Genomic DNA, 25192 nt, shown 5'->3' with positions numbered 1-25192 from the left:
TTCCCCAACTTAGAAGCTGGGTCAGAAATTGAGATTAATGACTCAGCGCTCAACAAATACATTGATCAAGCTGAAAGTAGCAAAATATATGTGCCTTAAAATGTCTCCCAACAATATTACCATCTTTATGTTTTCAAATATATCCTATAATTTTCATTTAAACCATTGTTGCCACAGCTCTTGGAATAGATTGAGGATTCCGTGAATTGTTAACTGATGTCACTAAACACAGGGGCTCCTTGTCCCAGTTGGCGAATCACTCCATGTGCCATCACTCTTCCCATATTTAAACAACTTTCCTCTTTTCTTGCGAGTAGTATCTACCTCTAATCTCCGAATCAGTGTTTATTTTATTTACTTAAGAGATACAGCATGGTAACAGGCCTTTCTGGCCCAGTGAGCCCTCGCCACACAATTTCACCCATGTGACCAACTAACCTACTAACCTGCATGTCTTTGGAATGTGTGAGGAATCTGGAGCACCCTGGAGGAAATTCACTGCAACAGAACTGACCTACATCTGGACTGGGATTACTGTAGAAGGGCAAAACTATTGGCATGGACAAGGTAGGCAGCCCACTCCTGTGCTGTACAATCCATGACTTGGCCCCATGGGTGAGGCTTCCTGCAGCTAACTGACCAGCAGATGGCAGTGTCTGTGAGCCCTAGGTTGTGATACTCCAAATAGGGTCACCTTTGCTTTCAAGGAATTATCACCATGACAATTCCTTGAAAGTAAAGATGATCCTATCTGGTGACTGCTAGTCTCGTGCGCCAAATATGGAGGAAGATCACATTTCAGTTTAAGAGGGGCAGAGACAAGGACAGAGAGTATGGATGAAATTGGTCCCAATTCAGTGGGGCAACTCAGATGCTTCTCACAAGGTTCTGAGAACGCACCAGTCTGATGCCCTGTCTACTGCTGGCACCTGACAAACCTGCCCTTCCAAGTCTCTTCAGTGATGATGGCTCATTATCCCCAAAAATGCCCATTATGTGGATAGAATTGTGCTGTGGAGATCTACACATCTGGCTCAGACCAACTTCTCTGAGGACCTTGCATAACTACAGCAAGGCAATCATGCAAAAAACTTGGGGTTTGAATTTTCTCATGTTATAAAGAAAAATCTCAATGACCTACCCACACAAAAAAAGACTTCAATTGTAGTAAAGTACAGTATGTACCCTGTATGAGTGGCTATTTGAAGGGAGATCATGGACAACAATCTCATGCAGACTATAAGCAATAGTTTTTTTTTAAAAAAAGAGAGCTGCAGCATGGCAACAGGCCCTCTGGCTCAATGAGGCTGCACTACACAAAGACACACATGTGACCAATTAACCTATCAACATGTACATCTTTGGAATGTGGGAAGCAACCGTAAAACCCGGAGGAAACCTATGCAGTTATGGGGAGCATGTATAAACTCCTTACAGACTGCGATGGAACTGAACCCAGACGGCTGATGATGTAATAGCGTTACGTTAACTACTACGCTACCCTGCCACCCCCATGGAAAAAGACAAAGATCTGTAAAAGATCTTAGGATTTAAGTTCTTGAAGATCTTTTTTTATGAACAACTGCTTTCATGTGTTTTGCTAGAAATAAACAAGCTCTATCAATTATTACCATCTCTGCCATGACTAAATTATTACAGAATTGTTTAAGAAAATAAAGGTGCCTTGAGATATTCTTTCCTGAAATTTATATTCCCCAATCTTAGTCTAGCTGACAGACATAGGAAGTGGAAGAAATGCAAGGAGAGGTAGCTGTTAGTCCTTGAACAGCAAAGAAATTACCATTATTCTACAAGAGGTTAAAAGAAAATCACATGGCGTTTAATTTAATAAATGGAACTGAGAAACATTCCCAAAGTGAGTGTTCCTATGTGGTGTCCGTTGTCCAAACTGAACCCTGCAGTCCCAAGACATGACTGCCTTCGGAAGGGGGTTGATTTCCACATCTTTATCCCCAGCATTTTGCAGAACTGGGTCAGACTGGGGTCAACTTTGAAACACTATTTCCCAAGATTTCTTATCAACTCCTATTTTTTAAATACATTTCATTTGGGGAAAGAACATTAAGGGAGGAAAGCGAGAATGAACAAAATGGATGCAATGCCAATTTTTTTTTAGTAAAGGGATGAGTAATAATATTTATTCTTTAGGGCTTTTAAAAATTATTTGGTTGTTTTCCATTATTGAATGAAATATGATATTCCAGAGTCGTACTAAAATGTATTGAATCATTTTAATGTATTTGCCATCATTTACTAATTACACTTTTTAAAAAAAAGAGAAGACTGCACCACTGCAGTATTCCCCTCTATCACAGACCCTAAGATGTACACTAACTTTGAAAGTAGAATATTGGTGCATCTTTCCGAAGACAAGAAAGGAAGCCCTTCAGGAAAGTAGGAATTCACCATTTTATTATATATGGTGCAGAGAGACAATTGTAGGATGTTTGATAGAACCTGACATATGGTCAGGTTGGTCCAGTCTGTGTACCACCAAAAGCCAGTGGTGACTAGCTTACTCAAGGAAAAGACAGTCTAAAAAACGACTTGGAAATCTACAACTTCAGAATTGCAGAATAGTGACAAAGCCAGCTAACCAAATTATGCAGAGTTCACACCTTGGAAAGAAAACATATTACTCCTTGGTAGTTTCATAGAATGCAACTGATAATAGATCCATTAATACAACTCTGACATTAATTTCTCCAATTTATAGGAAAGAACAGCTGAAATTAACCAAAACCAAAAGTCAAAATAATTAGCTTATATTCAATAAATACATTTTCCATGTTGGAAATTGAGAATCCAATTAATAATGCACAAATACACATTTAAATTTCTTGCTTACTTTTTTTTCATTCAAAGATACAGCACGGTAACAAGTCTTACTGGTCCAACAGGCCCACGGTGCCCAGATAAACCCATGTGACCAATCAACCTACTAACCCTTACACTTTTGGAATGTGGGAGGGATCCAGAGCACATGGAGGAAACCCACACAGTCATGAGAAGAACATACATAGTCCTCACAGCCAGCTGCAGAATCGAACCCGGGCCAAAGGCACTGTAATAGCATTACACTAACTGCTGCACTACCGTGCAAACTCTCATTTGCTTCATCACATGAATCATTACATAATGTATTATACAACTTGATTGCTGTATATTACAAGTTCTTTAGGGGGTAGGGTGGATCAATATCATATCTCAAGCAGATCACTTTTACTGGGTCGCTGTAGAGACACAGGAAAAGACTCCTTTTTTTTGCCAGGTAACACCCAAGGAGGGGCGGAGCTTAGGATGATGCCACCTAACGGCGCCTCTTTTACTTGCATCTTCGGAAACAGCTCTATTTCTATCTTTAATCTTTTTTCCCTTTTCAGGGTTCTTTTGAAAACCCTGACCTGGAGTTACATGCTGACTTTGGCTCTTTGTGGAAATGGGATCCGCTCTCAAGGCCTCACGACCGGCCGCTTTTTGATATACCAAGGATGCGGCCTGGGAGATTAGTGCGCCTTCAGGGTGCCGGATTTTCGTGGCTCTGGAGACGGGCTGATTCGAGGCCGGTGCCATCACTTGATGTGTCGTAGGAGTACACAGAAGATTGAAAGCTGCGAGCCGGTTGCTGGCTGTGTGCTCAGACACCCGAGCTCTTTGGGCACAGAGCTCGGAAAAAGCAACGCAACAGACTTATAACAACATAAATCAATGAGTTGTTTTGTTATGTCTCCCTCCGTGTCTTTTTTTAAACACTGCTCGGGGAGAAGGGTCTGCACTGCGCAGGCGCGTGACGTAGTGCGCCAAGGTTTAAAAAGAGAAATTTTCAACGGTTCTTGTTTCAGTCGAAGCATGCAGCTGAGAAGGAGTGAAGAAATCGGGTAGAAAAAGTCGTTTTTTTTTAAAACACTGCTCGGGGAGAAGGGTCTGCACTGCGCAGGCGCATGACGTAGCGCACCAAGGTTTAAAAAGCAGACCACCATATACAGCGGCCATCGTTGTAGCTGCCATTGTCGGAGTGGACTGAGTCAGAGTGGGACGGCTTTGGCTCAACAGGCTTCGGCGAGAACAGGCAGAGGCCAGGGTAGGTTCCGGTAAGTTTTCTGTTCAGATTGTTTAGTGCAGTGAGAATGCCAGGCAGGATGTTGGAATGCTCCTCTTGCAGGATGTGGGAAGTCAGGGCGCCCTCCGGTGTCCCTGACAACGACACCTGCAAGAAGTGCATCCAGCTGCAGCTCCTGACAAACCGCGTTAGGGAACTGGAGCAGGAGCTGGATGACCTGCGGATCATACGGGAGAATGAGGAGATTATAGATCATAGCTACAGGGAGGTAGTTACGCCAAAGGAGCAGAGGACAGGAAATTGGGTCACTGTCAGGCGAGGGAAGAGGAAAGGGCAGGCAGAGCAGGGTTCCCCTGTGGCCATTCCCCTCAACAACAAGTATACCGTATTGGATACTGTTGGGGGGGGATGACTTACCTGGGACTAGCTGCAGTAGCTGGATCTCTGGCACTGAGTCTGGCTCTGCAATGCAGAAGGGAGGGGGGAAAAGAGGAGAGCGGTAGTGATAGGGGACTCGATAGTTAGAGGTGCAGACAGGAGGTTCTGTGGTCGTGACAGAGAAGCCAGGATGGTTTGTTGCCTCCCAGGTGCCAGGGTCAAGGATGTCTCTGATCGATTGCATGACATTCTGAAGTGGGCGGGTGACCAGCCAGATGTCGTGGTGCACATCGGTACCAATGACATAGCAACGAAGAGTGAAGAGGTCCTGGACAGTGAGTATAGAGAGCTTGGTAGGAAGTTGAAAAGCAGGACCTCAAGGGTGGTAATCTCAGGATTGCTACCTGTGCTAGGTGCCAGTGAGGGTAAGAACAGGATGCTCTGGAGGATGGACAAGTGGCTGAGGAACTGGTGTAGGGGGCAGGGTTTCAGATTTCAGGATCATTGGGACCTCTTCTGGGGCAGGTGGGACCTGTACAAGAGAGACGGGTTACACTTGAACCACAGGGGGACCAATATCCTTTCAGGGAGGTTTGTTAGTGCTATTGGGGAGGCTTTAAACTAGATTTGCAGGGGGATGGGAACCAGAGTGCCAGAGCTGACAGTGTGGCTGGGGTGAAAATAAATGATGTTGAAAGTTTAAGCAAATCTGCTGATAGAAAGGTTGTGAGTGGTGGTAAAAATCTTCTGAGGTGTATATATTTCAATGCTAGGAGTATTGCGGGGAAGGCGGATGAGTTGAGGGCGTGGATTGACACGTGGAAATATGATGTTGTAGCAATTAGTGAAACTTGGCTACAGGAGGGGCAGGACTGGCAGCTTAATATTCCAGGGTTCCGATGTTTCAGATGTGATCGAGGCAGAGGAATGAAAGGTGGGGGAGTAGCATTGCTTGTTAGGGAAAATATTACAGCAGTGCTCAGGCAGGACAGATTAGAGGGCTTCTCTACTGAGTCCTTATGGGTGGAGCTGAGAAATAGGAAAGGTATGGCCACATTAGTGGGATTGTATTACAGACCACCCAATAGTCAACAAGACTTGGAAGAGCAAATCTGCAGAGAGATAGCAGGCAACTGCAGGAAACAAAGTTGTGGTGGTAGGGGATTTTAATTTTCCATACATTGATTGGGACTCCCATACTGTTAGGGGTCTAGATGGTTTAGAGTTTGTAAAATGTGTTCAGGAAAGTTTTCTAAATCAATATATAGAGGGACCAACTAGAGGGGATGCAATATTGGATCTCCTGTTAGGAAACGAATTAGGGCAAGTGACAGAAGTCTGTGTAGGGGAGCACTTTGGTTCCAGTGATCATAACACCATTAGTTTCAATTTGAAGCAATGAGAAAGGATCTAAAAAGCGTGGATTGGGACAGGTTGTTCTCTGGCAAAGATGTGATTGGTAGGTGGGAAGCCTTCAAAGGGGAAATTTTGAGAGTGCAGAGTTTGTATGTTCCTGTCAGGATTAAAGGCAAATTGAATAGGAATAAGGAACCTTGGTTCTCAAGGGATATTGCAACTCTGATAAAGAAGAAGAGGGAGTTGTATGAAATGTATAGGAAACAGGGGGTAAATCAGGTGCTTGAGGAGTATAAGAAGTGCAAGAAAATACTTAAGAAAGAAATCAGGAGGGCTAAAAGAAGAAATGAGGTTGCCTTGGCAGTCAAAGTGAAGGATAATCCAAAGAGTTTTTACAAGTATATTAAGAGCAAAAGGATTGTAAGGGATAAAATTGGTCCTCTTGAAGATCAGAGTGGTCGGCTTTGTGCGGAACCAAAAGAAGTGGTGGTAGAGAATTGCTTCTCTGAGTGGAGGCCTGTGACTAGTAGTGTGCCACAGGGATCAGTGCTGGGTCCATTGTTATTTGTCATCTATATCAATGATCTGGATGATAATGTGGTAAATTGGATCAGCAAGTTTGCTGATGATACAAAGATTGGAGGTGTAGTAGACAGTGAGGAAGGTTTTCAGAGCCTGCAGAGGGACTTGGACCAGCTGAAAAAATGGGCTGAAAAATGGCAGATGGAGTTTAATACTGACATGTGTGAGGTATTGCACGTTGGAAGGACAAACCAACGTAGAACATACAGGGTTAATGGTAAGGCACTGAGGAGTGCAGTGGAACAGACGGATCTGGGAATACAGATACAAAATTCCCTAAAAGTGTCGTCACAGGTAGATAGGGTTGTAAAGAGAGCTTTTGGTACATTGGCCTTTATTAATCAAAGTATTGAGTATAAGAGCTGGAATGTAATGATGAGGTTGTATAAGGCATTGGTGAGGCCGAATCTGGAGTATTGTATTCAGTTTTGGTCACCAAATTACAGGAAGGATATAAATAAGGTTGAAAGAGTGCAGAGAAGGTTTACAAGGATGTTGCCGGGACTTGAGAAACTCAGTTACAGAGAAAGGTTGAATAGGTTAGGACTTTATTCCCTGGAGCATAGAAGAATGAGGGGAGATTTGATACAGGTATATAAAATTATGATGGGTATAGATAGAGTGAATGCAAGCAGGCTTTTTCCACTGAGGCAAGGGGAGAAAAAAATCCAGAGGACATGGGTTAAGGGTGAGGGGGGAAAAGTTTAAAGGGAACATTAGTGGGGGCTTCTTCACACAGAGAGTGGTGGGAGTATGGAATGAGCTGCCAGACGAGGTGGTAAATGCGGGTTCTTTTTAAACATTTAAGAATAAATTGGACAGATACATGGATGGGAGGTGTATGGAGGGATATGGTCCGTGTGCAGGTCAGTGGGACTAGGCAGAAAATGGTTCGGCACAGCCAAGAAGGGCCAAAGGGCCTGCTTCTGTGCTGTAGTTTCTATGGTTTCTATGGTTCCTCGCTGTGAAACAGGGACACCTCTTTTTTCCTTATTAGGGAAAGATCAAGCCTGTGGCATGTCGAATTACTGGGTGAATGAGTAGTCTTTGGGGTACGGCAAGTCTGTGTCTTTACTGATGCTTCGCTGCATGCTTGAATGTTCGATGGGGGTGCTGGTGCTTTTTTGCTGGCGGAGGAAGAGGGGGTTGTTGCTTTGCTGCTGATGCGTGGGAGGGGGAGTTGGGGGGGAGTCTATGGGGGTCTAACATTTAACTGTCATTCATTCTTTGGGGCACTCCTCTGTTTTTGTGGATGTTTGTGAAGAAAAAAAGAATTTCAGGATGCATATTGTATACATTTTTCTGACATTAAATGTACCTATTGAGGTAGTAGAGTATTGCAGGAGAGATAAGAGACAACAGATCTGGAGCAACAATCTGTTGAAGGGACAGTGGTTTGAACAGTATCTACATGGAATAGGATCTGTTGACATTGTTGGTCAAAATCGTCCAGCAGGTTGCTTGTTACTGTAGTGTAGTGCTGCCTGTTGTATTCCCCGGTGTCGACTTCAATGGAAGCAAATTTTGGAAGGTGGTAACTTGTGCTTGAATTGCACTAGGTTCTCCTACAAGGACTGGTAAAAATTAAAGGTTAATAATAACCAATGAACCAATCTCTTTGTGGCAGTCTATAAGAGATGGAATGAGAGCACCATGTTGTTTATTCTGAGAGAATACCTCACCACTGTGGCACATACCTGGAACACCTCTGCGACCATGTCTTCCTTTTTCTCCTGGTGGCCCTAGAAAGAAACAAAGAACGTTAATATAATTGTTAACAAATGGGGAATCAAGAATTATCAGTCTATAAGCTATAGCACAACCTAGCTAAGGTAACTATTAGAATGGAAAGTGGAGTCCAAACTTAAATAACAGTTTTTATTAGGAGATCTAGCTGCTTTAAAGCCCTTTTTGATCTTAATTTAGGAATGTTCTTCATGAAGGAATGCACTTTAACACCTATGTTTCTCGAAGTTTAAATGCAGTTATAGAATTCTAATAGCTTGTAATAACAAGCTTGTATTTTAGATATTGCTGTCTTTCATATTTTGAAATACAATAAATCATTGTTCTTAATGACCCTGAGCTTTCCTGGATTATTGATTAGCTGGCACAGGATCAAGATGATTTAATCTCAGACAGATAACATTTCTTGACTTACACTCAAATAAATCATTGAGCAGAAAGAAGGGAGTCTTTTCCAAAATCTTAATCACATTTTAAAAACAATATCCATCTACTGCATGTAGCATGTAAAATTTTATTTCCCAAAACACACCTCCACAGCCTTTCACATGAAAGCAACATTTAAAACACAAGAGTCCTCTAAAATAAATTGCATACATATTAGAAACTGTTATAAAAATTCCTGATTATAGGGAATGCTGTTTCAGCTCCTGAACCTCGGAGTCACATATCACCAATAAATGAATTGCGTAATGGTATACCATTTAGAATAAACATCAGCATTGCTAAATTTAAGGTGTTAAATAGAGCTCTGTCTAGTAAAAGTGGACACTTATTTATTCTGCAGGTTTCTATAATTCCTATTAAATAAATTACTGATCAAACCATGAGGAAGTAAGGTTAATAAAGGCTCCCTTTAAACTTAGAGCAATTTTATTGTGGTCATTTTTGGTCATGGCCTAAGTATAAATTTCATGTTGACAACACAATGAACAGTTCATTCATGGTTTGAAGGGTGCATAACAGTTCACCCAGTCTGGACCTACAGCTGCAATGTAACAATTGATATACTGATCTACCCTGTTTCTCATGAAGGAATGGTGGTTTTGGAAGGCTGAAGTGGAGGGTACAAATATTTTCACAACTCATTTTAAGATATTCCATCATCATTAAATGGAATCTGTCAAACTGAAAATATTGTGATCTGGAAAAACAGAAATTCAATTTCACTTTTAAGTATTGATGCAGCTATAAAGAAGGCAAGACAGTGGCTATATTTCATTAGGAGTTTGAGGAGATTTGGCTCGTCAACTAAAACACTTGGAAAACTTCTATAAATGTACCGTGAAGAGCATTCTGACTGGCTGCATCACCATCTGGTATGGGGGGTGGGGGTGGAGTAGGGGGGGAAGGGCCACTGCGTAAGATTGAAATAAATTGCAGAAATTAGTCAGAAATAAATTGCAGATTGAAATAAATTGCAGAAATTGTAAAATTAGTCAGCTCTATCATGGGTGCTAGTCTATGTGGTATCCAAGACATCTTCAAGGAGCTGTGCCTTAGGAAGGCGGCGTCCATCATTAAGTATCTCCACTCCCCAGGACGTATCCTCTTCAAACTGTTACTGTCGAAAAGGAGGTACAGAAGCCTGTAGGCGCACAATCAGCGATTCAGGAACAGCTTTTTCTGCTCTCCCATCTGATTGAACCCATAAACACTACCTCACTACTTTTTAAAAATGTTTTTTGCACTATTCATCTTAACTTAATCTATTTAACAGATATACAAGTACTTAATGTATCTCAGTTTTTTCCTCTATATTTATCATGTATTGCATTGTACTGTTGCCATAAAGTTAACAAATTTCATGACATATGCTGGTGATATTAAACCTGATTCTGTGTTTAAACTGTTATGAATTGTATATGAATGGTCTGCTCACTGGATCTAAATACACAGGACAACAAATTTTTTTGAAAGTGTTGCTTCCTCAGAAATTTTTTTGTTATGATGGACTGATTGAAGCTGAACACAAATGATTTCAGACTACTTGTATCATGTAGGAATTTGGAGAAATAATAAGTTAATTTTTGTTGAATATAATGTGTTTAATTGTATAACATTGCTGACTAAGCTAAAGAATGTTTTGCTGATAATTTTCATTTGTACTCAGTGTTGAGGCTTCTCGCTAACAATAATCAGCCAGCATTGATGGATTCCAGTTGCCCTCATATAATTTCTCCATGGTTGCAAAGTCCTGGTGAGATCTTTCACCGTGCTTGTCACTGACAGCGCAAGGAAGAAGTATAAATGGGAATACAACAAATGTGAGGAGCCTAGGCTTTGTCAACAATTTTACATCAAAAGTAGAGCTCATAAGCTTTCTTAATAGGAGGAGTCATGCTCTGTTTTTGAGATTTAAGCATATATTTGCCACAAATATAACTGAAAGTATCGCGGCTGTTGCAATATTGGTTAAACATTTTGCTATCATAAATACTCCTGAAAATATAATTACTTTCTTATAATGAGTACACACAAAATGCTATGTGCGAAGAGAATGCACATCAATGTGATCGCAAACTGATATACAGGCAAATGCACTGCATAGTACAGTGTGTGTATCATGCTTTTATAACCTTTCTAAAACCTGTCCTGCAATGCAGCATCTGCCCTGCCTATTCATGCCTAGGCAAGATAGAAAACTTTTCAGCTTACATTGTGGGCAACATTTTAATTGACTTAAATTATGATTTGAAATAACAAATATTGTGATTTTCATGATCAGCAGACCAAAATCCATAAGGCACACCCAAAAGTACTCAGGAAGCAAAATCCTTCTTGTCCTTGATATCTGCAACACTAAATAGTTAATTAATAACTGGGAAAGATATTCTACACATTCCATTTAGGTGTCAATGTAAGATGATGCATCTAAAGGAATTTTTTTCCCCCAGTGGCAGATTAACTTTTAATTCGATCGTCAGGAAATATCCTGTTTTGTTTTCAGGGTGCTTGACAATCACTAATGGGTCAGTTTGACATGTTCCCTCTGGATATGTGATCCACCCCATCAGATTTCCATCTGCATCTGCTCAGTTTAATACACAGTTGGTAGCAATAAAATTCCAGCCTATTATGCTGAAAACACGTTCTGTTTGCTCTGAAAGGAAAATATTAATAAACACTTTTATGAACTTTATATTGGATCAGCCATGGTGAAATAACGAAGCAGACTTGATGGGTCAAATGGCCCAATTCTGCTCCTCTTACTTATCGCCTATATTGGGGTGGAGGGAAGGGTGGGAGCGAAGCATGTAGCATTTGATTACTAACTTTTTTCAATTTTTTTTCGATAGCTTCCAGTTTTACTGCTAGTGAGTGGAAGTGGGAGAATTATCTAATGTATCAGATTAGTAACACAGGTCACAATTCGAAATTTAGTAGTTTACTTGGAAAAACAACAACTGAAGACAAAAATGAACACCCACACATAAAAAACAAACACTAAAAACATATTAAAAAACTCTAAGCCTGTCCCCAACCACAAGTATTCAAAACCTTATTCACGAAACAGTCAAACGCATCCAGAAATACTTGATCCCAAACACATGTCCAAACCATTATACATAAACCATCCAAGCCCACTACACAAAAAATATCAAAGACGTCCAGTGGATAATATTAAACATCTAGACAGAAAATATCAGAGGCTCATATGCACTCCAGCCCTTCATCTGTGCACTGATTACTTCAGTCTTTTATTCCCCACATGTGCAAATAAGGGAGTTTTAGGCTCAACTCCTTTAACATTTTACACCTGCAGTTCTAAGAGAGGCTGGAATCGGATGAAAGTTCTAACAAAGGGTCTCAATGGTCTGATGCTTTTGTGATCTCCTGGGGGACGAATCTCTCGAGCGCGCAGGTACAGCCGAGACAGCCATTGCTGGGGGTGGACGCTGTTTCGAGGTCTGATAGCAGCACACGAACCTGTGGTTGGCTCCATTACTCTGCACCGATTAAAGCGTTAAGGAAGCTTAAAATCATTGAGGATGAGAGCAGAAAATGAACACTTGCCTTTTGTCTGAACTTGAACTTTTGTCTGCCCTTGACTTGTCCCCCTCTCTTCTTGTTACTACTGTCAGTCAGGAGATATAGTCTTGAGTCCCATGCCACCAAGTTCAGGAGCAGCCATCCGGCTCCTGGACGTGCTTCACTCTCCTCAGCAATGAACGGGCTCTGCAGTTCATGCTCCATGTGTTTTTACTTACTTTGTGTTTACTGTTGGCATGATTAGTCCCCTTTTGCAAATTGGATACGTGATGGTCTTGTGTGTGTTGTTTAGTGAATTCTATTGCGTTTCTTTGTTTTCAGAGTGCTTGCAAAAAGATGAATCTCAAGGTTGTATTATGATATACTATACATACTTTGGGAATAAATCTGAACTTTGAAAGGTCACCACTTAGAAGATTAACTCTGCTTTTCTCTCCAGATATTGCCTGATCCACTGAGCATCTCCTGCACTCTCTTTCCTTTTAATAATTCATTACGAATTATATGTATAAATAAGCGAATTGTATACATCAGCACGCTACCACTTGATATATGTGCACCTCACTTAAAGTAAACTCGAAGTTACACCTTCATTTCAGAATCCTGTATCACCTTTGAATTGATTTAATGTTTTGAAGTTACAAAACATTACAGTTAGACCATGGGTACTGTATCAGACATTTAATCTACATAAACCAGCTTTCCACTGAAGATTTAGTAGTCTAGTTCAATAAGCTAAGGTGGTCAAACACTTTTGTGGATTAGAAGGGCTGAGATAAATACCAAGAGCTGCCTTTACAATCACGAGCAGTCATGGAACATTTCTGAATACCCAGGATGTAAATTTGCTAGAAAAAAATGCAGTTAAAACAAATAGCAGATGTGTAAATTCATTCTGTTTTTAAAATACAAGGGAAAGATTTCCTGAAGAAAACTGGAAGCACATTCTTCATAAAGAGATTAACAGCCTTTTTATTGCCCTGCAACGTAAACAGACATCCCATGCCATAGGCAGAGCTTCACTGAAAAGATTGGTTAATATTGAATTGTGTTCATCTGAAACAGCAAAACTGTCGATAAATGTGAAGCCTGCAGTATTGTTTTTCAACATAACATTCATTTAATAACATGGTAATATTTTCGGTGAGAAACAAACCCTTGGAGGAACTGTGTGGACTGAGTAGCATCTGTGGAGGTGAAAGAAATGGCAATATTAGGGTAGGGATCACGCATCAGGACAGAGTGGGGAAGGAAGGTAGTCTGTGTGAAGAGATGGAGAGGGGCAGGAGAGGGACTGGACTGTGATAGGTAGATGGAGGAGGGATGTAGATAGAACCAAATTTGATGGTGGGCTGGGGGAGGAGGAGAGAGTGAAGGTGGAGCCGGAGAGTGATGAGTGGGGACATGGAAGTTAATGGCACTGAAACCAGATATGTATGTAAGGTGATGGGGGAGGGGATCTGGAGGGTGAAATGCAAGTAGTAAAAAGATAGAACCAAGAGTGAGAGGGGGGATGCTACTGGTGATGGAGGGCTGGACAGGGAGCATGGAACAGGGAACAACATGGGAGGACCAGGGATGGGTCAGAAGGAGTGAGAGATGGGAACACAGAGGACTTCCATTTTCCCTGAAAATGGAAAAGTCAATGCTCATAAAATTGAGTTGTGGACTACCCAAGTGGAATACGAAATGTTGTTCTCCTAGTCTGCGTAAGGAAGCAGGAGCCACAAACCAATGTTGGAATGGGAAGGAGAGTCAAAATGGCATGATTTAGGTATTTTCAGATTGCTAAAAATTAAGGCATTGTATGCATTTCCACAGTTTACAAATTTGTCAAAAGCAGAACATGCATTTAGTGACAGTGATGTTATGCAATCATCAGATTGCATTTTTTTTTTGTTTTTGCCATAATTGCAGGTTAGCACCTCAACAAACAGAAGATAGAAGTCTTGAACCTATAATTGACCTTTTCACTTTAACCAGTGAAAATTATAGCTGCAGTACAAAAATGTAGTAAAGTCCAACAAGCCTTGAAGGAGGGTCTCGGCCCAAAACGTCAACTATTTGTTCATTGCATAGATGCCGCTGAGTTCCTCCAGCATTTTGTGTACGTAGCCTTGAACGTAGGGTGAGCTTTGGTTTGGGGATGCCTCATACAGGGAACTGGCTTGAAGGTACAATGTTGAACTCCCTTTCAATGCAAACTCCAGCAATGACTGAGCACATTGCAGAAGTGTATGGAAAATGTTAGAAAAATCAGCACACTTAACAACCGGCAGACTGAGAAGAGCACTAAAAAGATTTCAATATAAAAGAATTAACTCACTACAATATAGTAGTGTATATGCTCATTTTCCACTTTATTAGGTACCTTCTGTATTTCCACAGCATACAATTTTGTACTTCCTGTACCTAATAAAGTGGCTACTGAGCGTATGTTCAGAGTTTTCTGCTGCTGGTTCGAAGTGTTGTGCATTCAGAGATGCTCTTCTGCACACCACCATTGAAATGTGTGGTTATTTGTCAAAGGAGAATATTCTTCTCTTCTCAATTGTAAATGGGGATTTCTTTATCCTGCAACTTTTCCCCAACTCCAGATTTCCTCCACAAGGGGCAACATTCTGACAGAATTTGACAACTCTCTCATCTCTCATTCTTCCAAACTCATGTAAGTATAGAAGCATTAAAATTCAATATTTTCATAAAAAGAAACCTTCATCTCTGGAAGCATTCTTGTAAACCTTCACCGTACCATTTCCAAGGAAAGTATATCCTTCCTTAAATAAGGAGGCCACAACTATGAAAAAGTTCAAGTGTGATCCTGCCAGATACACAACCACAGACCTGCTTTTGTACTCCACTGCTCTTACAATAAATGGCATATACTCTGTAGCCATGTGCACATATGAAGACAGTTTCAATTTTGACATTCATTGGTATTTTAACTATTTGAATAATAGCCTGCTTTTGTATTCCTGTTGCCAACATACATAGCCTCATATTTCTCCACATCAATTCTCTTGCTCCCCACTCAATTAGCCTGTCCATTTCCCTTTAATGACCTTGTACGCACTTCTATAATATCCATAAAACTGATTATTATGACATACTTGTTTCTACAATTTGAGCCATGAACATTAATTATAAATAGCTGAGGTTCAGGAATAATTTCTGTGTCATGCCACACATCACAGCTCATCACTATGAGAATTATTCATTTATTCTTACGTTTTGCTTACTGTTAGACATCTAATTCTCCATCCTCTGTTATGTATGATTATGTCCCATAATCCCCAAACTTGCAGTGAATTTTATATGCACGTCATTTAATTTCCAACCACCCACCAATAACCTTTATCGATCCGCTAATTACATCTTTTATATTTCAGAAACAAGATTTCTCTTCCATAAAACCATGTTGACTGCCCAATCGTATGATAACTTATCGAGGTGTTTGGCTACCACCTTCTTAATGAGCAAGGTAGACGTTTCAGATACTGAAGAATTTAAACATGTATAGATCAATAAGAACTTTTATGTTCACCTGAATAGGCAGATGGGGACTTACTTATTAGTGTTTTCCACCACAGCAGTGCTCTAACAGTGCTGAATTACAGTAAGTACATGACATGGCCTGTACAAACAAGAGGAGAACGTTTACAGACTCAATACAACTGGAGATTCAGTCATTGAAATAAAGACTAACAATCTGATTTTTACAAGCAGCATGAATAATGTGCGAGAGGATAGTACTTAAATTTAGAAGTTTGGATAAGAGTATTTTTACTTGTTCTCCAGGTGAGGGAGCCATGGCAAGGTCAATGTCAATTGCCCATTACCAATTGTTCTTGAGAATATGGTGGTGAGCAATGGCTTTGAAACACCGGCAAACCTGAGAAAGGTTCTACCAATGATGAAGGAAAGACTCTGCCTTGAGTGTCTCAAGAAACAAACTGCTGGAGAGATTCAATAAGCTGAGCAACATCTGTGGAGGCAAAAAGACAGTCAATGTTTTGAGTTCCTGCACAAGGACTGACTGTGAACAGGTGATAGACTGTATAAGGACACGGGGAGGGAGCAGGGGATGAACCAAATCTGGTAGGCTATAGATGGATAGGGGGATAATAGGCACTTGAAGCCAGGTGAGGGAGGTGGAGATGAGAGCTTAAAGAATAGAGCTGCTGAGTGATAGATGAAAACAGATGAGGAAACAAGTAACTATAAGCAGATGGGGAGAGGGAAGGGAAGGCAGAGGTAAAAGCAGGAATCTAATGCGGAATCACATCGGGAAGGAATGATGGGCAGATGGTGGAGGGGATAGAAGGCAGCTAGGAGTATAGGTGATGGGCAGAGGGATATGGGAATGGTAAACAAAGGGAAAGAGAACCATGTACGACCTGTTTGACTTCCAGATGGACTTCACCTGATGATAATGTCCTCTTCAGCAACAATGGTCACAGATCTGAATAAGGCAATTTGTAAATAAAACTACGTTCCATCCACCAGAACAAGCAGGATCGTCCAGTGGCCACCCATTTTAACTCCACTTCCCATTCCCATATATCCATCCATGGCCTCCTCCACTGTCATGATAAGGCCACACTTAGGTTGGAGGAACAACATCTTAAATTCGGTTTGGGTAGTCTCCAACCTGATGGCATGAACACCGATTTCACAAGCTTCCAGTAATGCCTCCCCACCCCCTCATCATTTTCCATCCCCTCTTCCCATTGCCTCCCTCTGGTGGTCCACTCCCCCCCCCCGCCCTTTTTCTTTCTTCCATGGCCTTCTGTACCTTTCACCAATCAACTTCCTAGCACTGATTCATTCCACCCCCACCTCCAAGTTTCACCTATCGCCTGGTGTTTCCCTGCCCCCCCCCCCCACCTTTCAAATCTACTCCTAAGCTTTTTTTCTCCAATCCTGCCTAAAGGTTTCGGCCTGAAACATTAACTGTACTTTATTTCATAGACGCTGCCAGCCTTCTGAGTTCCTCCAGCGTTTTGTCTGTGTTGCTGCTAGGTCTCCTGTAATGAGGGAGCCCAACAGAATGTCAGAAAATGATTCGGCGACATCAAAAAGACCAAAGGAAACTAGAGAACTAGAAGGAGCAAGATACGTCAAAGGCTTCATTTCACCAAAACATTTCACAATTTTCACAGCATCATCAACGGTTAACCAACATCTCCAATGAAAATTGAAGCTTATTCATCCCACAGGAATCAGTTCAGTGGTACAAATGGTAGAGCTACTGTCCAACCTCTGCTGGTGTCTGTGTAGTGTTTCCACGTTCTCCCTATGACTGCATAAAATAAAAAGTGCGCAGTGTGTTTGCAAACTCAAGTGTTTTCATGCTGTATCACTTTATGACTTAAATTCCAACCTGCAATTAACCACAAAAGTACTGGAAATGTAATTTTGAAATCCCTGACAAATTTTGATTCAAATACCTTGTAACATTTCCAATAATGCTATGAAGTTGGTCATGAAGTTTATTGTGAAACAGGTTTAATTACTAAACAGTAAAGTTATCTGTATTTTACTAATTTGGAACAAGCCAAGTCCAAGATACCTACAAGAATCAACTGTGGAGAGCCATTTCAAAAGTTCCAAATCTAAACTTTGATAAGTGAATCCAAAAATGAAATTCAATGCCAGGACATAGGAAAGAGGAGAATCCCCCATGGTGCATATAGTTAGTTAACCTCTCCTACTTGGAATTCCATGTACAAGTGAAGAGAACTGAATTAAAATCCATTTTTCTTTAATCAATGTAAGCCAGAACTGAGCGACTAGCACCCACAATTCACTGTAAATCAACAGAAAGTCTGTGAAAGTGAACACTTCCAGCAGTAAAAGTTGATTTGATCATGGAGGAGGTCTGCAAAGATCAGGACCACCGTGATCCCCAAACCCCAGAGAGCAACATACAATGGAGGTTTCTGTGAGGTCATGAAATGATCTCCTGTAATGAGGGAGCCCGACAGGATGTCAGAAAATGGTTCAGCGACATCAAAAAGACCAAAGGAAAACACTGCAGTGAGATGCTTGGCTAGTGCAGTACCAGAGGGGGAGAACACCCACCTTGAGAATACCGGTACCTGCTGAGGTTTGGAGTGGCCAAACTGTTTTTAATGGAACGTTTGTTAAAATCTGAAGCTTAGGACATTGATAAGCCCCAGGGATTCAAGTGAGTGATTCAACATTAATTCAAGTGCAACAATCCGTTGAAGCATGCTGCTTCAAGGATTATAATGATCACTACCAAGTGGCTTTCACCCTTGTTTTTGACCTTAAGAACTGCTTGAATGATGTTAATACCTAATGGCTCCTGGACCATAAAGTTATCTTGGACTGCTGCAGCATCAACAACATCGAACATATTAGAGTTCAATATTCACTCATGATCAAATTCTGCAAATTTGTCATTCACAACTGTTTTATGTCAACATTTTGGGGAATTAATACAAGCTGGATTGTTTCAATGACACACCATATATGACAGTCTGAGGCACAGCCTCAATACAGTATCTCCAAAAATCAAATGACTTTGGATTCTTACCCAATTAAGTAATAAAACAATTCTTAAGGGAACAATATATTTTCCAAGTTTGAACATGAAGATCTATTTAAAAACATGTTAAGTTATGAAAAACCAACACTACTCAGTATGAAGCATATGAAATACCTTAAATCCTCAACATTAAACCTAAAATCTTTGTCAGGTGGCAAAGGATTGGAATTGGAAAAAATGAACGGCTCAAGTTTGAAGACGCTTCTGATTCCTATTAAGAATTAGTTTATTTAGTTAATTTCCAGATAAATGAGAAATTGTTCTTATCAAGCAAAATGATAGAAAAAAAGTGCCATATTTCATTACATACAAAATGAAATGAAATGCATAATAACCAAAACAAGCCAGCTCTAACTCGGGCAATGAGCATAGCATAAAGGATACTGGTATAAAATACCGGTTGTCTGCAGGTCACAGCAGGGTTCAGTGGCAAATTGTTCATATTCCGAACGTTTTCCCAAATCGAGAGTGTTATTCTAAATGTGTATTTATATGGACGGGCTGTACCTATGTTGCCATTCATAAGCCGCAGAGGACCTGTACTCTGGACAGTTCAAGATTTCCCCACAGCTTAGATAACACGTGGAACAGACTGACAGAGAATGTGATTGATCTGAGGCCAAGTGACACCTCTAAAAGGCTCTGGTGCCGAGAAGGACTGAGGATTATAGAGGTATTAATAGCAATGCTTAACTCTTCACAGGGAACAGAAGGAACTTGGTATTCCTAAGAGTAAGATCAACGGTTTGTGGTGGTGAGAGGCAGTATCAGTGAAATAATGTCCATGACTAAACAGTCATACATAACCTCTGGGAAATGGGTTTAATGAGATGAGCAATCTTTTCCAATGTTCGAAATTCCCTGTACAGTCTGCTTTGGCAAATAAATTGCTCTCCAATTCCAAATGTCTGAACTGCCACACTGTATTTGTGTAAGGAATCTGCAAAGTGCCTTCAAGTGCAGCACTGGAGGGTTCTGGGGCAGAGGTTATAAACTAATCCATTTCAAAATGTTAACTTTTGAACATTTAATTTTGAAGGTTGCTGTTTTGTTCAGGAAAATGTTATATAGGAAGAGGACTAGCACTGAAATTCAGGGAGAAGATGGTGCATAGGTTTTGAAGGTTTAATGTTTTCTCCCACCCTGAAGGTATCCAGTTAATGGAAATAAACGACCTGTAATAATCTTTACAACAGCTTTTGTTCCACTCACTGTATTCAAAATGTCCCAGGCTGAAATTCCTCCCAAAATTAATAAACTCTTCATATATTGTCTGTAATAAAATGAATATACTATGCTGCAGCTTTTACAAAGCATTCATCAACTTCAATTTAGTAAAAGAATTTGTAGTGGAGAGAAAAAAAATTAAGACCAGAAGAAAAGGAGAAGTCCATTTATCGCAACACGCTTGTTCAGCCATTCAATTAATTTCTTTACTTTAACTGTGCACGTTGACATTGGCTCCATATTCTTAACATAGAACAAAGAACAATGCTCTGACCAAGGAAGGTAAACATAACGTATGCCTTCATTACCATCCTATCCATCTGCATGCCATTTCATGTAGGTGTAGGTTTGCTCCTTAGGGAAGTGTGGATCTCTGTATACTTTAGGACCCTGTGAACTTCACTCTTACATTTGTCTCATGCTTGTCTAGATTAAACTCCATTTCTCATTCTCTGCTTGATGAATGTAGCAGAACTGATACCAACTAACCTCATTAGAATTTCGTAAGATTTATTTTTGTTCTCTCTTAGTCAAGTACAACTAGTCTTATTACTGCTATGTCCTTTGGCAAACTTCCACATCCCAGCAATTCCACCAATTTTTGTGCCATCCATATACTTTATACTATACTTTATTGTCACCAAACAATTGATACTAGAGCGTACAATCATCACAGTTTCGTGCTCCCTGGAGTACAAATCGATAGTAAATAGTAAAAATTTAAATTATAAATCATAAATAGAAAATAGAAAAGGGAAAGTAAGGTAGTGCAAAAAACCAAGAGGCAGTTCCAGATAGTTGGAGACAATATCTTGCTACAGACCACCCACATTTTTGTCCAAACCATTCACATATACAGTGGATTCTGGTTAATTTGGGGAGCTCCCTATTTGCGACAATTCTTAAAGAACAAAAACAAATCCGGAAAATTGCCAGGATTTCCACCGTTTATTTGGGACACTGTGCCACTTAACTGGGACAGGAGACTTACCAAGTAGGTTCTAACGAGAGTCAGTCGCATGCACTTGTCTGGCAGTTAGATGCTACTCTGCATTTAGAGAGAACACTTTTTAAATAGCCTCAGTGGCAGTGATTTTTGTCACTGAGAGTTGGCCAGAAATGAGCAACAAGACAAATTCTGCACTGTTTTGCTCACTGCAATTTCAAGCATTCAGGCTTGGAGATTACAGAAACAGCTAGGAGTGAAAATGAAAAGATTTCACTACTTCAACAAGTTATGAACTATGAAGAATTTGAAGGTATTGATAATCATCTTGAAGTCCAAAATGAAGATTTGGAGGATGCAATCTTTGATAGCATTGTATGAAGGCAGTTCACATCTGTACCAGGTGTCTGATGATTTTGTTCATTGTGTACACTGGATGAATTTTTCCATTGATAACCATTAGTTTTATAGTACTGTGGTATTATTGTTAATGTTCTGACTTGTTCTGTATTTTATTTAAGTACATAATTTGTTACTCAGTTTGTCTTTTTTCATATCTTTGTAACTATTTCCATGAAGCTTCAGCTAATTGGGGCAGCTGCTTAATTGAGCCAAAATGTACTTGTCCCAATGTGGACCAGTTAACCAGAATCCATTATATTAATAATTGCACAGTACTATTAAACTGTGTTTTAGTATTAGTTCCTAATGGTTAATGATGGAAGAATTCATCCAGTGTATACAATGAACAAAATCAGCAGACACCTAGTACAGATAATGAACTGCCTTCGTACAATGCTATCAATGACTGTATCCTCCAAATTTTCATTTCCATTGTAACATTCAAGCTCAGAGATCCCAGCACTGATCCTTGCAGAACACTAATGGTCACAGACATCCACACAGAGTAACACCCTCCATCCACTACCGTCCATCTCCAGGCCAATTTAGAATCCAACCTACCTATTCACTTTGACTTAATCTTCTGGAGTAGTCTACCACGAAGGACCTTGTCCAATGCTTTAATAAAGTCCATGTAAACAACTTCCATTGCCTGAGCCTCATCAACCATCTTCATGACCGTCTTAAAAATCTCAATCAAATTTGAGACGGACTTCCTATGCACAAAGCCATGCCATCCATCCCGAATAAGTCCATGTCATTCAAAATACGAGTAGATCCTGCCCCTAGGAAACTTCAGTAATTTCCTTCCCATGAAATTAAGGCTCAGTGGACTATAGATTTCTGAATTATCCCAATTGGCCTTCTTAAATAAAAGAATGACATTGCTTGTTTTCCAACTCTCAAAAATCTCACCTGTGACTAGAGATGATATAAAGATTTCTCTCAAGACCACAGATATATCCTTTCTTGCCTTCCTTGATGTCCTGGGATACATCCCATCAGGCTCTGGGGACTTATCCATCTTAATGTTCTTCAAGAGAATGAACACTTCCTGCTTCTCAATATCTACATAGGGCAAGATATGCCTCCCCGATTCCACATTTAATTCACATACTTCTTATTGAATACCAATATCAAGTATTCATTTAGTATCTCACCCACTTATTCCAGCTCTAGGCATAAATTCCCTCTGTGATCCTTGATTAGTTCTACCCTCTCTGTAGTTCATCCTCATGTTTCTAATACATTGTATAAAATGTCTTGAGATTGTCCTTATTCTAAGTTGCCAAGGCCATTTCAGGTCTACTTTTAGCCCTCCTGATTCCATGTTTCTTTCCTTTTTCCTTTATATTCCGAAAAGGCCTCAGCCAATTTCAGCTCCCTAAACCATACATACGCTTCCTTTTCCTTTTTGACTAAACTCGCAACACCTCTTGCCATCTGAGGTCCCCAAACCTAGCCATCCCTATCTTTCATCTTCATAAGAGCATGCTGGTCCTGAATTCTAACCAGATGGTCTTTTAAAAAACTCCCACATGTCAGATGTGGATTTACCCAATAACATATGTTCCCAATGTATTCTCCTCAGTTCCTGTCTAATATTGTTGTAATTACCCCTCCCCCAATTTTGCACCCTTCACTGATGACCTGTCTTGTTCCTTATCTATAAATGCTCTCCCACTGAAAGTCTGATCACCTGGCCATGCTTTCCTAATATAAGGTCTAACATTGCCTCCTCCCTGGGTGATCTATCTATAGACTGCTTCAAGAAGCCCTCCTGGATGCACTTAACAAATTCTGCCCATCAAAGCCATCTCCAATATTCAGGAAATTAAAATTTCCCACTACAACAACTCTGTTTTTACACATTTTCAAACCTGCCTGTGTAACCATTCCTCTGTCTCTCACTGGCTATTAGAAGAACTGGCATATTCAAGTTTGCTGATGACATCATTGTTGTAAGCTGAATCAAAAGTAGTAATGAATCGGCATATAAAAGGAGGGAGATTAAAAATCTGGCTGAGTGGTGCCACAACAACAACCTCTTACCCAATATCAGCAAGACCAAGAGCGTATTGCTGATTTCAGGAGAAGGAAACGAAAGGTCCATGAGCCAGTCCTCATCGGAGGATCAGAGGTGGAGAGGGTCAGCAGCTTTCAATTCCTCAGTGTTACTACTTTGGAGGACCTGTCCTGGGCCCAGCACATAAGTGTAATTATGAACAAAGCACAGCAGCACCTCTACCTCCTTAGGAGTTTGCAAAGATTAGGCATATCACCTAAAACTTTGACAAGCTTCTATGGGTGTGAGCTAAAGAGTATATTGACTGGCTGCATCACAGCCTGGAATGGAAACATCAATGCCCTTGAATGGGAAATCCTACAAAAAGTAGTGGTTATGGCCCAGTCCATCACAGGTAAAGCCCTCCGAACCACCGAGCAGATCTACAAGAAGCACTGTCGTAGGAAAACAGCATCCATCATCAGGGGCCCCACCACCCAGGACATGCTCTCTTCTTACTGCTGCCATCAGAAGGGTGGTGTAAGAGCCTCACGACTCACGCCACCAAAGTCGGGAAAGTTATTACCCCCTCAGCCATCAAGCTCTTGCATCAAAGAGGTTAACTTCACTTGCTCCTTCAACTGAGATATTCCCACAACCTATGGACTCACTTGCAAGGACCTATCAAGAACATGAGATATTCATATGGTGACATATATGTACTGTACTTTGATAATAAATTTACTTTGAACTTTGGAAATCAACTCCATCATATTGAATGAACCTGAGCTTGACCCATATGGCCTTCCTGGATGAACTGTCCAGGACATTCTAAGTATAGCAGTATTATTCTCCCTGATTTGTAGTGTGACATCACCTCGCCCCCACCTCTTTTACATTGTTATCACCTCTGAAATATGAGCTTCCAAATCCTGCCCTTCTCTCAAACAGGTTTCTGTAACGGTCACAGCATCATTGTTCCACGTACTAATCCGTCCACAAGATGACCTATCTTGGCCCTAATACTCCATGCATAGAAATAAACACATTTCAGACTGTCAGTCCCACCTTATTAAACATAACTGACCTAACCTCTGCCGTTCCCTCAATATAACCATATAACAATTACAGCACGGAAACAGGCCATCTCGGCCCTTCTAGTCCGTGCCGAACTCTTATTCTCACCTAGTCCCACCGACCTGCACTCAGCCCATAACCCTCCATTCCTTTCCTGTAATGAAGGCCATATAGAAGTAAAGATCATGTGAAATGAGTAAAAACCTTCTCATTCAGAAGACGGTAGGAGTTGGAAAGAGGCAGAAATTTTGAATAGGACTTGGCTATGTACTTGAATCATGACCTGTAGGGCTAAGGACCAAATGTTGGAATGGATAGAATTATTTTTTTGACCAATGCAGATGGGATGGACTATATGGCCTTTTGTGCCATCGGGTTTCTATGATTCAGTGATTTCCTGCCACAATGATAGAAAATTAAACTCTATTCAAACATGTATCTCAGAGCAAGAGTTGAGAGTGAAAGGGCAAAAGTTTAGGGGTAACATGAGGGGGAACTTCTTTACTCAGAGAGTGGTAGCTGTGTGGAACGAGCTTCCAGCAGAAGTGGTTGAAGCAGGTTCGATGTTGTCATTTAAAGCTTCCACCCGCCAACCTACCATCTACTGTCATTCATGAAGAAGAGTCTCAGTCCAAAATGTCGACTGTTTGTTCATTTCCATGGATGCTGCCTGACCTACTGATCTCCTCCAGCATTTTGCGTGTGTTGCCAACCTACTGGTCTGTTCCCACCTCCTACCACACAAGCTTAAAACCTCCCAAATAGTACCGGTGAACTTGCCTGCGGAAATGTTGGTGTCATTTCATTTCAGGTGTAACCTGTCCT

At 40.7% G+C, this 25192-nt stretch overlaps 1 protein-coding gene across 1 annotated transcript in view; it reads right to left on the bottom strand.

The window, feature by feature from the left end:
- Window positions 1-25192, bottom strand: part of LOC134358417 (collagen alpha-1(XXIII) chain-like) — a 134155-nt gene that overhangs the window by 806 nt on the left and 108157 nt on the right. The window contains exon 3 of the mRNA XM_063070630.1: window positions 8095-8139. Coding sequence (XP_062926700.1) covers window positions 8095-8139 — 45 coding nt within the window. The remainder of the gene's footprint in view (window positions 1-8094; window positions 8140-25192) is intronic.

Source organism: Mobula hypostoma, chromosome 18 (assembly GCF_963921235.1).
Source record: "Mobula hypostoma chromosome 18, sMobHyp1.1, whole genome shotgun sequence".
Lineage (NCBI taxonomy): Eukaryota > Metazoa > Chordata > Chondrichthyes > Myliobatiformes > Myliobatidae > Mobula > Mobula hypostoma.
This window is presented reverse-complemented; position numbering and strand designations above follow the sequence as displayed.